This window comes from Globicephala melas, chromosome 7 (genome assembly GCF_963455315.2).
Source record: "Globicephala melas chromosome 7, mGloMel1.2, whole genome shotgun sequence".
Classification (NCBI taxonomy): Eukaryota; Metazoa; Chordata; class Mammalia; order Artiodactyla; family Delphinidae; genus Globicephala; species Globicephala melas.
This window is the reverse complement of record NC_083320.1, coordinates 88848062-88861856: the sequence shown is the minus strand read 5'-3', so window position 1 is coordinate 88861856 and position 13795 is coordinate 88848062. Positions and strand designations below refer to the sequence as shown.

At 32.6% G+C, this 13795-nt stretch overlaps 1 protein-coding gene across 1 annotated transcript in view; it reads right to left on the bottom strand.

Moving 5' to 3' along the window:
- LRP1B (LDL receptor related protein 1B) overlaps positions 1 to 13795 on the bottom strand; it is a 1792829-nt gene that overhangs the window by 233499 nt on the left and 1545535 nt on the right. Inside the window, exons 57-59 of the mRNA XM_030883038.2 lie at positions 13437 to 13522; positions 7632 to 7754; positions 6036 to 6217 (exon numbers count right to left, since the gene is read on the bottom strand). Coding sequence (XP_030738898.2) covers positions 6036 to 6217; positions 7632 to 7754; positions 13437 to 13522 — 391 coding nt within the window. The remainder of the gene's footprint in view (positions 1 to 6035; positions 6218 to 7631; positions 7755 to 13436; positions 13523 to 13795) is intronic.

The window sequence follows — 13795 nt, the reverse complement described above, 5'->3', positions numbered from 1 at the left end:
GTCTCTAGATTTATAGACTAGCTTTTTTTAAATGTATTTTTTTATATTTAAGATAAAACTCATATTCCATTAATAATGTTGTCTAGCTTTTTTTTTTTTTTTCCTAAGCAACACTATGCAGAGTCTTAAAAGCAAAAAAGGACTAAAAACAGGTTACTTGGGTTCATATTCCAGGTCCACCCATGTGAACTTGGCACTTTAGTTAGCCTCCCCTGAGCCTGGATTTACTCATACGTTCAAAAGTGATAATAATAGTTTCTACTCACAGAGTCCTGTAAGGATTAAAAGAGAGAACACAGGGAACAAACTTGGAACATTTATGAACATGTAGTTAAGTATTCAGCAAATATTAACTATTATTATTTTACTTGCACTAGCTACACAATATATGCATTCATATTGGTTTAGTGATAACTGTCTAATAAATTACTGCATCTGGATTGTATGTATGTTATTACATGATTTGCCTGGATTTTATCATGTGTGTTATTACCTGATTTGCCTATTTAAGTACCCATCAATTAGAAGAATATTATAAAAATGTTTTACTGTATTGAAGGAAAGCATAGTTTAACTGTACTCAGTATAAATGAGCCTTCATAAGCACAGAAATTACTGTGCATCTCTCCTTATGGGTAGCTAACTTGTGATGACTAAATTTCATTTCCTTTTCCATAATTAAGCCTCATTACTATACATTTAAGTTTCTCAAAAAGCCCATACTAGACATTCTGGTCATTTTAACATCTAAAATGCAACCTGCCAAATGTTATCCAAGTAAAAAATTTGTTGTAAATAATTAAAGCTGAAAAATGAAAAGTTCAGTGAAAATGTCAAAAGGAGAGCCTTAAATTTCACCCATATAATATGTAAAATTTACCTAAGATCACATACGAAAAATCTCAGCTCCAAATAATAGCTATTCTGTAAGTTATAACCAAGAGTAAACATATAAAAGAATGTCTTCTTGTAACCATAACAACAGGCTTTTGTGATTCCTGAGGATGTCTTTTATAGTTGAATCTGATACATTTTATTTCTTTAAAACAAATTAAAATAGAAGTCTGCTATCAGTTTTCACTTTTTTTTTTCCTGAATTCAGGGAACATATTTAGAGAAATTTCTTCCAGTTGGAATTATTTCTGATTTTGAACTATAAAATTAATTTTTAATGTTCATTCCCTGTGTGTTTTTGCCTAAATATGGGATTATAGGCTTAAAAATTGGTAGGAAAAAGGTGGGGATTTTTAATGTGACTGGTTAGCTTAATGAAATATTTCTGTTTTTCCCCACAGCAATAAAAAACAGAGTTTTCTTTCCTTATACGATTTTCATTCCCTCACAACAAAGGTTCCCTTTGTTATGACTCTTCTCTTTGAAACATGCAGGTTGTTTACATACCAATAAATTGGTTTCTGCATAGATGCAGGTGCAATGCCCCTGCAAACTACAATCCTATGGTTTGTGTATATCCAGTAGCCTATTTATTATTACCTTCAACAGTAAATTTAACAGTTTCTGTGTTAGGCACAAGCAGTAATTAAGCCATGGCTTTTCTGTTAAAGGAATTCGCTTTCTAGATGGAGAGAGAAACATGTACACCAATAACAGTCACGTAATGTTACATGTTCAATATGTGGTGGCTACTGAGATGCAATTGGGGAACTTTCACAGAGGAAGTGATATTTTTTGCTGTTGTTGAAAAAATAAGAAGTTATTCTAACTGGAGGAAAAGCACAGGGGCATTGTAGAAAGTAAGAATAGCATCAGCCAAGATATAGAAGCACAAAATGTGTCTTTTCCAAATGTATTTGCACTTCCAATATCCATATTAACAATAGTGGATAGAGATTCTGAGAATATAAAGTGTCCTTCGACATACTCTCATTAAACGTATTTCAAAGTCAAAACAGAACCCAGTATTATTTTCTTGTGATATTGCTAATAGAGTATTAGAAAAGGAAAATAAATAAAAATATGTTTTAAAAATAAGGCATGCATATAGCTGATTCACTTTTTATACAGCAGAAACTAACACAACACTGTAAAGCAATTATACTCCAATAAAGATGTTGAAAAAAAATGCATGCTTATAATGATTAGGCAGTTTTATTTCCAAAAAAACTCATATTATCTGTAGTAACTTAAAATTTTATAAAAAGGCAAATTGTTAAAATGGAAAAAAAAGTATTTTTTTTTCTTATGCCCTGTTTGGATGGCTCTTGGAAAACCTGCTCACAACCCAAGATAACTTTGTTACTGGAAACTCTAATGTGATACATGTAATAGGGAAAAGAGCTGACCAAAATTTGGAAACTGGATTAAATCCCCAGTTTAATATTGTATTACAGTACCTAAATGATCCTGAGAAAGTCACTTAGCCACTCTGAGGCTGAATGTTCATACTTGTACTAAAAGTATAATAATAAAAATACTCATATCTGTTTTAGAGACTCTGAGTAAACAGTATAAGCATCTAAAGTGATAAAGCACAGAGATAGTTTTCTAATTCATAAAATGCTATAGAAGTGATATTGATCATCATTATCATTATTATTATTATATGGGACCCCCAATCCCAGTAGGTCCTTCCCCTTTCTTATATCTGCCCCTTTTCCTCTGTTCCTCATATTCTGAGGAAATCATTTTTCTATTTACCTGTTTGCCCAAGCCATAAGCCTCATAAGGTTTGTTTTGTTGTTGTTGTGTTGTATTACATTCTGATTTATCCCTAGCTCTTTTTTACTCTATAAAGTGAACTGGTATCAAAGTTCTGCAATTTTATATACTTAATTTACTCCCTTAGTATGACTTATTTTCAGTTCCTTGGATATGCCTTGCTTTCCTATGTGTCTTTGTTTTCCCATAAAGCTTCTTCTTTTTGCCTGAAATGACTTCTGCTCTGAAATGTACCACATAACCCGGCTAATTCTTACTTCACCAGTCTTGTCCTGGAAGATTTCACTGACCCCATTTGAGATAGAAACATTTTCTGTTTTCTCCACTTCATGAGTTATTGTATTATATGATAATTTTTGCTTATCTACCTACTCACTGGACTGTGAAATACTTGGAGACAAGGGTTGTGACTTTTATTTTTATATTATACCTAGAACAGTGCCAGATATACACTAGATGCTAGAGAAATATGAGTTGAATAAATGAATGAGCAGATGAATTTATTTTCTGTTAAACAGTCATATCATACATTTACTTTAATGTCTATCATAATGGTTTCTTGTTATGCTGAAGTGACATCTTAAAGATAAAATTATGCTCAGCACAGTTTTAACATTATATTTTCTATTCTACTTTAAAATGCATCTATATCTATGTCTCTTCTGTATAAATGACAACTTTTATAAACCTTAAATGTAAATGATATTAATGACCTAAAACTTATGATTAAATAAATTTTAATTTATTTACATTGATTTAGTACATTGATTCCCAATCAATAACAGAATGATTGGGATCATTGGATTTCAGCTGAACTTAAATGTAATAGCCAGGAAAATGATCTGTCTACTTGTATCTTCTTTACCATTCTTACTAACCAGCATATCTAAATCGGTACTGTGACAACTGGCATACTACCATTATAAGAAAGGACCCCCAAGCTACCTTCTAAATGTTTACTCGCTTTGCTGCATTAGATACTCCAATGATCTTTATCTTCCCTTAAATAATCCTTACCCTATTCCTCACTAAATATCGTGACAGAAGTCACCTTCTCAAGGAAAGAGGGGTCAGTAGTATTGGCATATTCAAAACATATGCAAATCACAATGGCAATCTGACATAGAAAGGTTCAATTGCATTTTTATTAATCTTACAATTTGAGCTGTCATTTTTGAAGCAAGATTGTACAATATTTTAGACAGCTATGGCATTTTCACCCTTAAGCTCATCTCATAAAAGCTAAAATCCAAGTCGCCCTATTGTCTCACTCTGGGGAACTAGGAAAACAGTATGAACAAAAAAGGTGTCATTAAATTTTTTCTGCTGGAATCTGTTTATCTGCTATGTGGCTTTAATTGTTTCATAAAAAGATCTAATTTTTATGTTTCTTGGGTTATAATCTGCCATTCCATATCATAACAAAATAATATTTAAAAACGAAATCAAAGGAGTCTTCCATAATATCTACAATAATTTAGTACTTCATTGTTTAAGTTGACACTTTTGGTGGATGGGTTTATGTTAACGATAACTTAAGACTGCTGTCAGTTTATGGGATAATAACCATAACCTGGGAGAAATAAAACTTAAAGCTAGATCCAGCTGTGTTCACTATGCTAGCATACAGTTTTTGCTTTATAACTAGGAAATTCCATAATACTGTTATTATTAACAGATAATGTTTCTTTCATTTGGAAAATGAAGCATCTTGAAAATTATTGGATGAGAAGCTAAGATAGCCATACCGATTTTGAAGAAAAGGACAATGGACACACTAAAATAAATATCTTCTGATAAAATACCAAAGGACTCAAACATTCATATTCTTATGAATGAATAATGACGATAGCCAAATTTAGTATATCTGGCCATTATTTCTTGAAACATCTATAGAAACAGACGCTCTTGTAACTCTGTTTCAGTTAAAATAGAATTGACACTCTTCTGTTACTATGGTAAAGAAAATATTTTAAAAGGTAACAAAATAGTTACATAATTATATTGCAAAAATTTAAAACTTGCACCATTACCTTGGAAACAGAGTAGTATTTACAGTACAAGTCTTCTACTATTAGGTACTGCTTTTACCCAAATTAATATTTAAAATCAAGCTCCATGCATACTATGATATGATCACTTTGCCAATTATAAACATGAGACCAAAAATCAGAGATACAATATATTAACAAGAAGCAAAATCTAATTATTGCATATGGCATGATAAAACTGATTTGGTAAAACACTTTATAGGAAATTAATTTAGACAGCAGAAAATTTAGAGCACTAGAGTTAGCATAATACTTGTTACTGTAAATGTTTCCTATTTTTAAAAAGCAAATTTAACAAACATGTTCAATAGGTTGAACTTCTACAGAGATCATTTTGGAGTACGTAATCACTCAAATTGTAGTGTAAAAAAAAAAAAGAAAGACATGCCTTCTCTACCTACCAAAACAACGTAATTGAAAGTGAATGATAATGGTCATAATATAGAACTTTAGCAAACAGGTTTTGACACCTAAATGTGTGTTCATCCCTCATCTGAGATATCCAGCCAGATGCCCTTGATCCTTATGATGACTTGTTCTTCTTTCTCACAGAGAAATGCAAATGAAACCCAACTCTAATATGAATCTTTCCTGATATTCCCCCTATGCTTTTCCCTCTGAATGCATAGATAATGCACCCTGTTATTTATTATTCATGGATGCTATTTAAGTCTCCTGTTCTAAAGTGGTTCAGGAATTACATCATCTCTATTCATGACTACTACAAATACTACAAAACAGGATCCAAGAGTTTGTGCTTCGCCTGTCTTTCCTCCAAGATTTAAACACATTAGAATTTGGATAAATCTGTATGTTTTATTCATTTCAACAATACATTTATTGATTAGTTATAAAAAGAGTTATGTTTAAAAACTTAAAAAAATACTTGCTCTAAAATCCCATCACTTTAATTTTTTTCTTAAAAAAATTTGTGATAGTCACATTTCTTTTTTTTTTTAAAGTTTTTTTGATGTGGACAATTTTTAAAGTATTTATTGAATTTGTTACAATACTGCTTCTGTTTCATATTTTGGTTTTTTGGTCACGAGGCATGTGGGATCTCAGCTCCCCAACCAGGGATCAAACCTGCACCCCCTGCATTGGAAGGTGAAGTCTTAACCACTGGACCACTAGGGAAATCCCTGTTATAGTCACATTTCTCTTTTTGATTTCTCAATAAAACTTTCTACACATTTACACTTTTCATGGGTTCCCATGTTAAAATCTATAGACAAGGATTTACCATATTGGACATAATCCACAGTCTTAATCTTTAATTTAAGATTTTCAATGTTTGTTACAAACCCAGCACGAGGATCTAAAGACAGGTCCCTGGGAAACTTCAGCCTTTTGCTAACCAGTATAGTAGGGTATAAGCCATTGAGTTTGGATACTTCAATGATCCTTTTTTCTGTGTCAGACCAATAGAGGTTTTTTCCAATCCAATCGACAGCAAGTGCACTGGGGACAGCTGTGTTATGCACTACCTAACAAAATAAGAATTTAAAAAGTTAACAGTGTAAATGCCTAGAATAAGAACTAAGCAATTGCTTCTTGATTTTTTTCAGAGATACAGAATTGTATTTAAACATTTGAAATGGGATTTAGATAAGCACAAAACATAGAACAATTTACCTAATAAAATTACTTACTTGTTTATGAGGAATTACCCAATATGTAATCAGACCCCTAGAAATTCCATAAAGGTTTAAGAAAGAAACACCAAAATAAAGGGCTCTTGGATGGTTACACAGTTGTTTATCACATTTTCATTAGAGTTTCCTTCTCCTCTCAAAATTTTGGGCAAAAATTCTATCACAGGCAGAGACACACAAGCACAAAAATTTATTGATGTTATTTATTAATAACAGGTTCTTGGGGAGATACCAATAGCATTCACCACTCCCCCAACTGTTCTTGCCCTATTTAAATTATCTACTACAAAGAGAGAAAAAAATACAAGCAAGAACATACATTAAGTATTTCACCCAACCAAAGGGAAGTAAAAATATACTCATTCAACTGCTGTGCTCAATTGTAACCTATGTCAATATCAAATATAATAAGGATATAGGCTTTGTATGCACAAATATGCTGCATATAAAATAACCAATAGCAGTTATTCTGAACTCCCTGTACCCAACCTACTGATTGTTTTGGCATTTTATATATATATACATTACAAGGTTTCATTAATATTTTCAAAACTGATTGCTTCCACCAAAGCTTTCTATACAATATTATAGATGGCTACAAAAAAAGTTAAAGTAATTGAGTTCTATCTACTTGAATTTGAACTTCTTTATAATACATTTTACTACATATATACAGTACAAATAATTTTATTTTAAAACTCAAGTTAGCATAGAAATGGTGCCAAGTAGTTCATATCTATAAGGTGACACGTGTTTAATTACGATGCTGCCTACTCAGAACATTCATGATTTTACACAAATGCATTCAACTAATTCCATCTATAGCAAGTTAATTTTAATAGTGCTATAAGTTCAATCTACAGTCTAATAATTATTTTTTTCAACTACAAATTCTCAGGGTGAACATTTTCTTTTATATAAATCAACACAATCGAATCTCAGGCACTAATCATTCAAGCCTTAAGCATCCATCACATTTTCTAGGGTTGTGAATAAGGTTTCAAATTTTATTTATTCAATTTGATTTTTACCTTATTGCAAGTAATAGTGTCATAATGAAACATAAGGATAAAAACCTCCAATTTCATATTTAAAGTATATATTAACCTACACTGTACAAACGTGAAATTCAAACCAACCTAATACATTCTATGAGTTGCATCATTACCATCAAATAACATTTTCTGTTCAATTCAATCACACAAATAAAATATTGAATAATCCCATCATTGTAATATGTAATTACCTTAATATCACTTCCATTTAAACACATTCTGTTTATGCGACTGCCATTGGGTCGACTAGAATCAATCCAATAGATAAATTCTTCTCTGTAATCAAAGTCTATACCAATAACATTGTTTAATCCCTAAAAATAAAAAAGAGTATGTTGGAATAATAGTTAATAGAAATTGTTTTAAAATGATTAAGGAATTCATAAGAATCAGTATTTCCCTTTGAATCTAAGTACAGTTTTACAATAAATAGCATTTGTGAGAATACCAATTCTTTATAAAAGCATTATATATTTACATTTTTCTACACCATACACTTAAGATGTTACATAATTTATTGTATTTGAAAATATTTTCCAAGTAGGAAAAATTTTGGAATGTTTATAGCTAATGGTTTAAGTAAATAGCCAGTAACGTGGAAAAAAATGCTTTTAGAGAGATAAAGGAAAAGAGTCTCACTTTAAGTTAATATTAAATATAAATTTGATGCCATTATGAGTATACATCTAAATTGGAAAGGTAGACGACCCCCAATAATTTAAGATGAGCTCTTGATAGATATGTGATGAAAGTCAGAAAAGAAGGTTTAAAAATTTTACTTTCCCTAAAAGCCTTTGTCTCAACAAAATAGCAACATTCTCTTTTTTTCTCATGCTTCAAGTAGCCCATTAGGCAATACAGTGCCATATTAGAATTTAAAAGTTAAAACCTTAGGTGAGTATTTGACCAAAGAGGAACTAGGTAGTCAACAACTTTTTATTCCACATGGTAGAAATGTGAGGAAATCCCTCCCTTCAGACTCACAATTAATGCATTTTTTAGCAGGTAACAAAATTGAACATGAATTCAGCTGATGGGTTTCTGGATACTACAGTTCTTTGGTTTGGCAGTTCCACTGTTTCAGTGATTTGATCTGAGGATTGTACATCAGGATCTGAGAATTTTCTTAGCTGTTGAGTTTTCCAAATGATTGCTTAGGGATTGGTTTAATTCTGACCTATTGTTACTGCTCATAGATTTACTACCCCAATGGACTAACAAAACTTGGATCAAGATTTCAATTGTGTTAACTTGCTTTAAGAGTTGAATATTTTATTAATATATAAACTCGTGCTAAAAAATAATTGACACCATAGACACTTGGCAAAGCCCCAGAGATCTTTGTCATATCTCTGTATCTGATGTAAGCTTTTTACATCAATATTCACCCTAAAGTTGTCATTGTCTCAAATTGTTTTAGGGGTCGCTTAAGAGTACTTATAGTCCTATAAGTAAGGATTAGCATCTTCAAGGAGATAGTTTTGTTTGTTTGTTTGTTTTGTGGTTTGCTTCGGTTTGGTTTGGGGAGGGATGGTTGTTCCCAATTCTGAGTTCTGTTTCCACATCTATACTCAGAATTCAAAATTTTATAATAACACTGAATCAGAGATATATATATATATTTTTTATAAAACTCAGGCCAAAGCTAAATTAGTGCTGTCCAGATTTTATTTCTTTCCAATGATCTCCAAGACTAAGGACGACCTATGTATCACTATTTGCAACAACTCAGAGAAGGTTCTTGCAAATACTGATTTTTTCTTCTCTTAGCCAGGCTAAATTCTAGCAGTGATGGTGTTAAAATCATAGGTTCAAATCTTATGCTTTTATTTGGCTTAAAAGGAGCAATCTCCTTTTCTTCAGCTCTAGATTATAAAGTTAACCTGCAATCACTTAACCCCACTATGCCCAGATGAATAAATGCAAGTATAAGTCTTACTGACAGCATCACTAATCAAGAATAATGATTATAAATGCTAAAAAAAATGCAACTAATATTCAGTCTCAGATTCAAAAGACTCATTAATTATTCATTCACACCCTAATAACTGGAGAACTACTTAACTAAATACATGTAAGCATTCATATCTAAGAAGTCATCTATGCACAATCAAGGTTCTAAAATATAAACAGAATGGATTCCAAGTTCTGTAGAGGGTTTAATAAATTCATTTCAATGGTAGTCTACAGGGCTTCCCTGGTGGCACAGTGGTTGAGAGTCCACCTGCTGATGCAGGGGACACGGGTTCATGCCCCGGTCCGGGAAAACCCCACATGTTGTGGAGCGGCTAGGCCCGTGAGCCATGGCTGCTGAGCCTGCGCATCCGGAGCCTGTGCTCCGCAATGGGAGAGGCCACAACAGTGAGAGGCCCGCGTACCGCAAAAAAAAAAAAAAAAAAGTAGTAGTCTACAATATTCTTTCTGTTCAAATGCTTTTCTCACTGGAAGAATAAGGTAAATGGGTTAGGGTTCTGTGATGGCCTGGCAATTCAGATGGGTATATTAGACCTCTATAGGGAAAAGGTGGGAGAGAGAGTTGTCTCTGACCTTAGCAAAGATTCACCCACAATCCCCAGTCATGGCAGAATTATCCTATTCCTTTCTTTACAATAATCAATTTAGATAATGAAAATCCAATTCTAAATTTAGCAAGTCAACTACAATAAATTAAAGCCGTGAATGCAGAGAAATTGAAGGTCTGAATTCTGACATATCTTTCCAGCCAAACTGGTCATTTTTCTACAGCTTTACCCTTAATCCCTTCAGAAAAGAGTGTAGAGCTCTCTCTACAGAATCATATGGAAGGAACATTAAAACAGCCAAGGGCATGGTCAAAATAACGTCTAAAAACTGGAGTCATCCCAGTGGTTTCAGAGCTGAAAATTGGTTTCATCAAAATCCTATTTGCTTCTTTTATTTCTGTGGCTGAAGATTTGCACCCTTTGGTTCAAGACGATTAATTTAGGAAATTGTGTTTTGTTTCTCTATACAATTTTACTGGAATAAAAGTCACTGCTAGAATTGAATTGGATAACATATTGGAAAGCTACTTGATTAATTTTCATTTCTAAAATCCATGTTATTAAAGTACATTTTCTGAATGTGTTGTACGAATTTAAGTTATAGCTGTCTTAGCTACAACTATGTTCTAGAATATATAGGGTAAAAACATTCTACCAGTTGTTATAATTTTATGCTATAAAACTTCATGAGATTGTTACTAAATATGATAAAGAGAATAAAATTTAAGATATTAGGATAAATTGTTCTTCCTAATTATTTACACACAGAATTCCCAAATAATTAAGGCACAGATGTTGTCTTTTCATTTATTTTTGACTGAGAGAAAATGTGGAGAAACAATTACTGCTATTTTCTACTTCACTCTGCATATGTAGACAAAATCTTTGAGGAAGAAATTGGTTTTTACCACCTTGAACTCCTTGAAAATTTCTGTAATGCCATGATGACATTGTGGTTAAAAATAAGTTTCCTAACAAAAATGACATATTTCAAGCAGCCCACAAGCAAAACTTTAAGGCTTGTCTTTAGTTTCTTGGGTCTTTACATCCTTACTCCGTGGTCACCACTAACAAATGCTCTCCAAAGACACAGGTGTTCAGGGTCCTTGTGCATTTCCTTATCTTCCTCACTACCTCCTTATTTCCATAAACTACACTAAGAAACTGTTTGAAATTCATCCCCACTTATGTACTAGTGATTGGCAATAGTCTACAGTTATATCACCAGGAAAAAAACACTATAACAATGTGAGCATTAAAATGGTTTGGCTGTATGAAATAGACTTACATCATGCGTGGAGATAAAAATCATTTTGGTCCCTTAAGAACAATCCCTGATAATGTATTAGCCATGAAAGACAAAAAAAAAAAAAAAAAAAAAAAAAAAAAGGATAGCAGTAGAAATGTCTTGAGCCACAGGGTTGGAAAATAAAGCAAGGAGCTACCACTGAAGCTCTGTTATAGTTCTTTCTTGAAGATCATAAATATTGTTGCTATATTACTTAAATTTGTGGTTCAGCTGAGCTTATAGAGTATTCTAAAAAGAAAACTTTCTCACTTTGAGATAGCACAGTCTAAAAGGGAGAAATGCTAAAAACAAAAGAAAGCAAAACAAAAAACTTATTAAAGAGAAAATAAACACGTCCCATTTCCAGAGACTATACAAGAAAATCAATAGCTTGCACACCTAACTTGGAAGGTCTAGAAAGGGTATGGAGAAACATACTTAAGAGAAAGAGGTAATTTTCAATATTTTGTAAGTTTGATATATGCTTAAAGTTATACTGCACTGGAAAAAAATAAATTAATGCAGAAAACCATTTGGGAAACGAACACTTTTCCATTTTAAAGCAGTTATGTAAATTTAAACTATCTCCCTACGGATATTACTCATCTCTTAAAGAAATAGTCATTTAATTCTTATATTTTAAATAGACTTCTGTTTAGTTTTTACAAACAACATGAAAATATTTTGTACTTTACCCAATCTCTTAAGGTACATAATTAGAGAAAGAGGCAGTATGAAACAGTGGGTATTTGTGGCACACTCCAAACTCAAGAGCAAGAATCTAAACCTCACAGACATTCCTGAATAAGACAAGTATGTATGTGGTAAGCACACGGAAAGTTTGAGGATGCTGGTGAATTAAGAGCACGGGCATAAATCACAGTGGCAGCTGCTACCCAGCTTGGATTGTGTCCATTCAGGGATGTGAACCCAGAAATGCTACACCTTCCTATTTTTTCATGAGTAGCCAGAAATCTGGATTTTCATGTGAAATTTTAATTTTCAATTTGTGACTTAGAAGCTGCAAAATCCAATTCTGTGGGGAATAGTAAACATCACACTTGCTAATGAATATCTGCACTTAAAGTAAGACTAAATTCTTAAGCAATATGAATGAAACTCTAACTATAGCAATGGAGGTACCCAGGAGTGAGTGGAAAATTATCTTTAGTTAAGTATTCTTTATGTTGCTGAAAAATCAACACATGAATGGACTTCTTCATCTAATGCCTAGTGCTGGCATAAACATACTACAAGAACAAGAAATATCTTTATTTTTGGCACACTTGTTCTAGAGAGTGCTATCACATATTCATGTCACTATTGCACAGTTTGGGGCAAAGAGAAATTTGCAGCAGGACAGATACAAGCCACATCTTTCCAAAGAAGCTACTTCTGACGATCAAAGATATGCTAAAACTAACTGTGATTTCTCTAGTCAATGTAATAATCAGTCTAGTTTTAATGATTTGATTTTATGCTTTCACTGCAGACTGGGAGGGAAAAAAAAATTTGAGGGAAGCAATTCACATTTCCATCCTGTCATAAATGGAAATCATTCCTTTCATCTCAGATAGTATATATGAGTAAACTCTGACAACAGAACTTAAGCAACAAAATGGATCAGTAGCCCAGATTCTCTTGAAGTAGGTGGGTTGAGGGATGAAAAGGGTAAGGCTGAATATATGCACCTCATAACCTTTTAACCATGACTGGATTATAATCGTACTTTTGCTCCCTAGCTAATTCCAAATTTTAAAGGCTAAGGATCATCAATCCCATATTATTCCTTAGTTCTAAGAACAGAAACTTGAGGTTCTGGAAAAGATGTTTATTTTTAAATCCCAAGGGCTGTGGGGCTGGGGGGACAATCTGGGTAATGCACAACTACCTTAAAAGAGAATTTTATACCTTCCCTAGTCTAGCTGTTCTTAAGAGAGTTTTTTTCCTTGCATTAGCTATGGTTTGCATCTTCTACTTTCTTGGATATGGTGTGATGTCACAAGTTGGAGGCATCACCTGGACAATTCAAACTGAACAAAGTTTATGGCAATCTTATATGCATACATGCATGGATCCCTGAATACATGCTTCAGAAGTACTAATTATGAGGTATTGCTACAGCTCTAATGCATATCTAGAGTGACTGTATTAAATACTATGAAATCATCATGGAAATGTCATACCTGTTTTAAAAGTGTGTAGTTGGAACCATCAGTGCTAATTTTCCTTATCTCATGATGATCAGCAAGAATTAGAAAAGGTTCTTCATCTAAATACCAAGACAAGAAACATATTAGACTTTAGTATTTATGGTTTTCAACTCTGCTTAGTCTCAGTTTAGTTACTACAGCGATGCAAGTTCAAATGCAGTGCCCTCTGGTAGATTAATGGTTAAAAAATTCTTCCTGAGCACCTCTACTGATAACAATATGAAAAGAAAGCAGATGCCTGTGCAGTACAGAAAATCTAGACAATTCCAAATCCCTCTCTTTCCCTCAGTCTTCTTGAATATTAAATTATCTAATTTATTTGAAATTAGTAG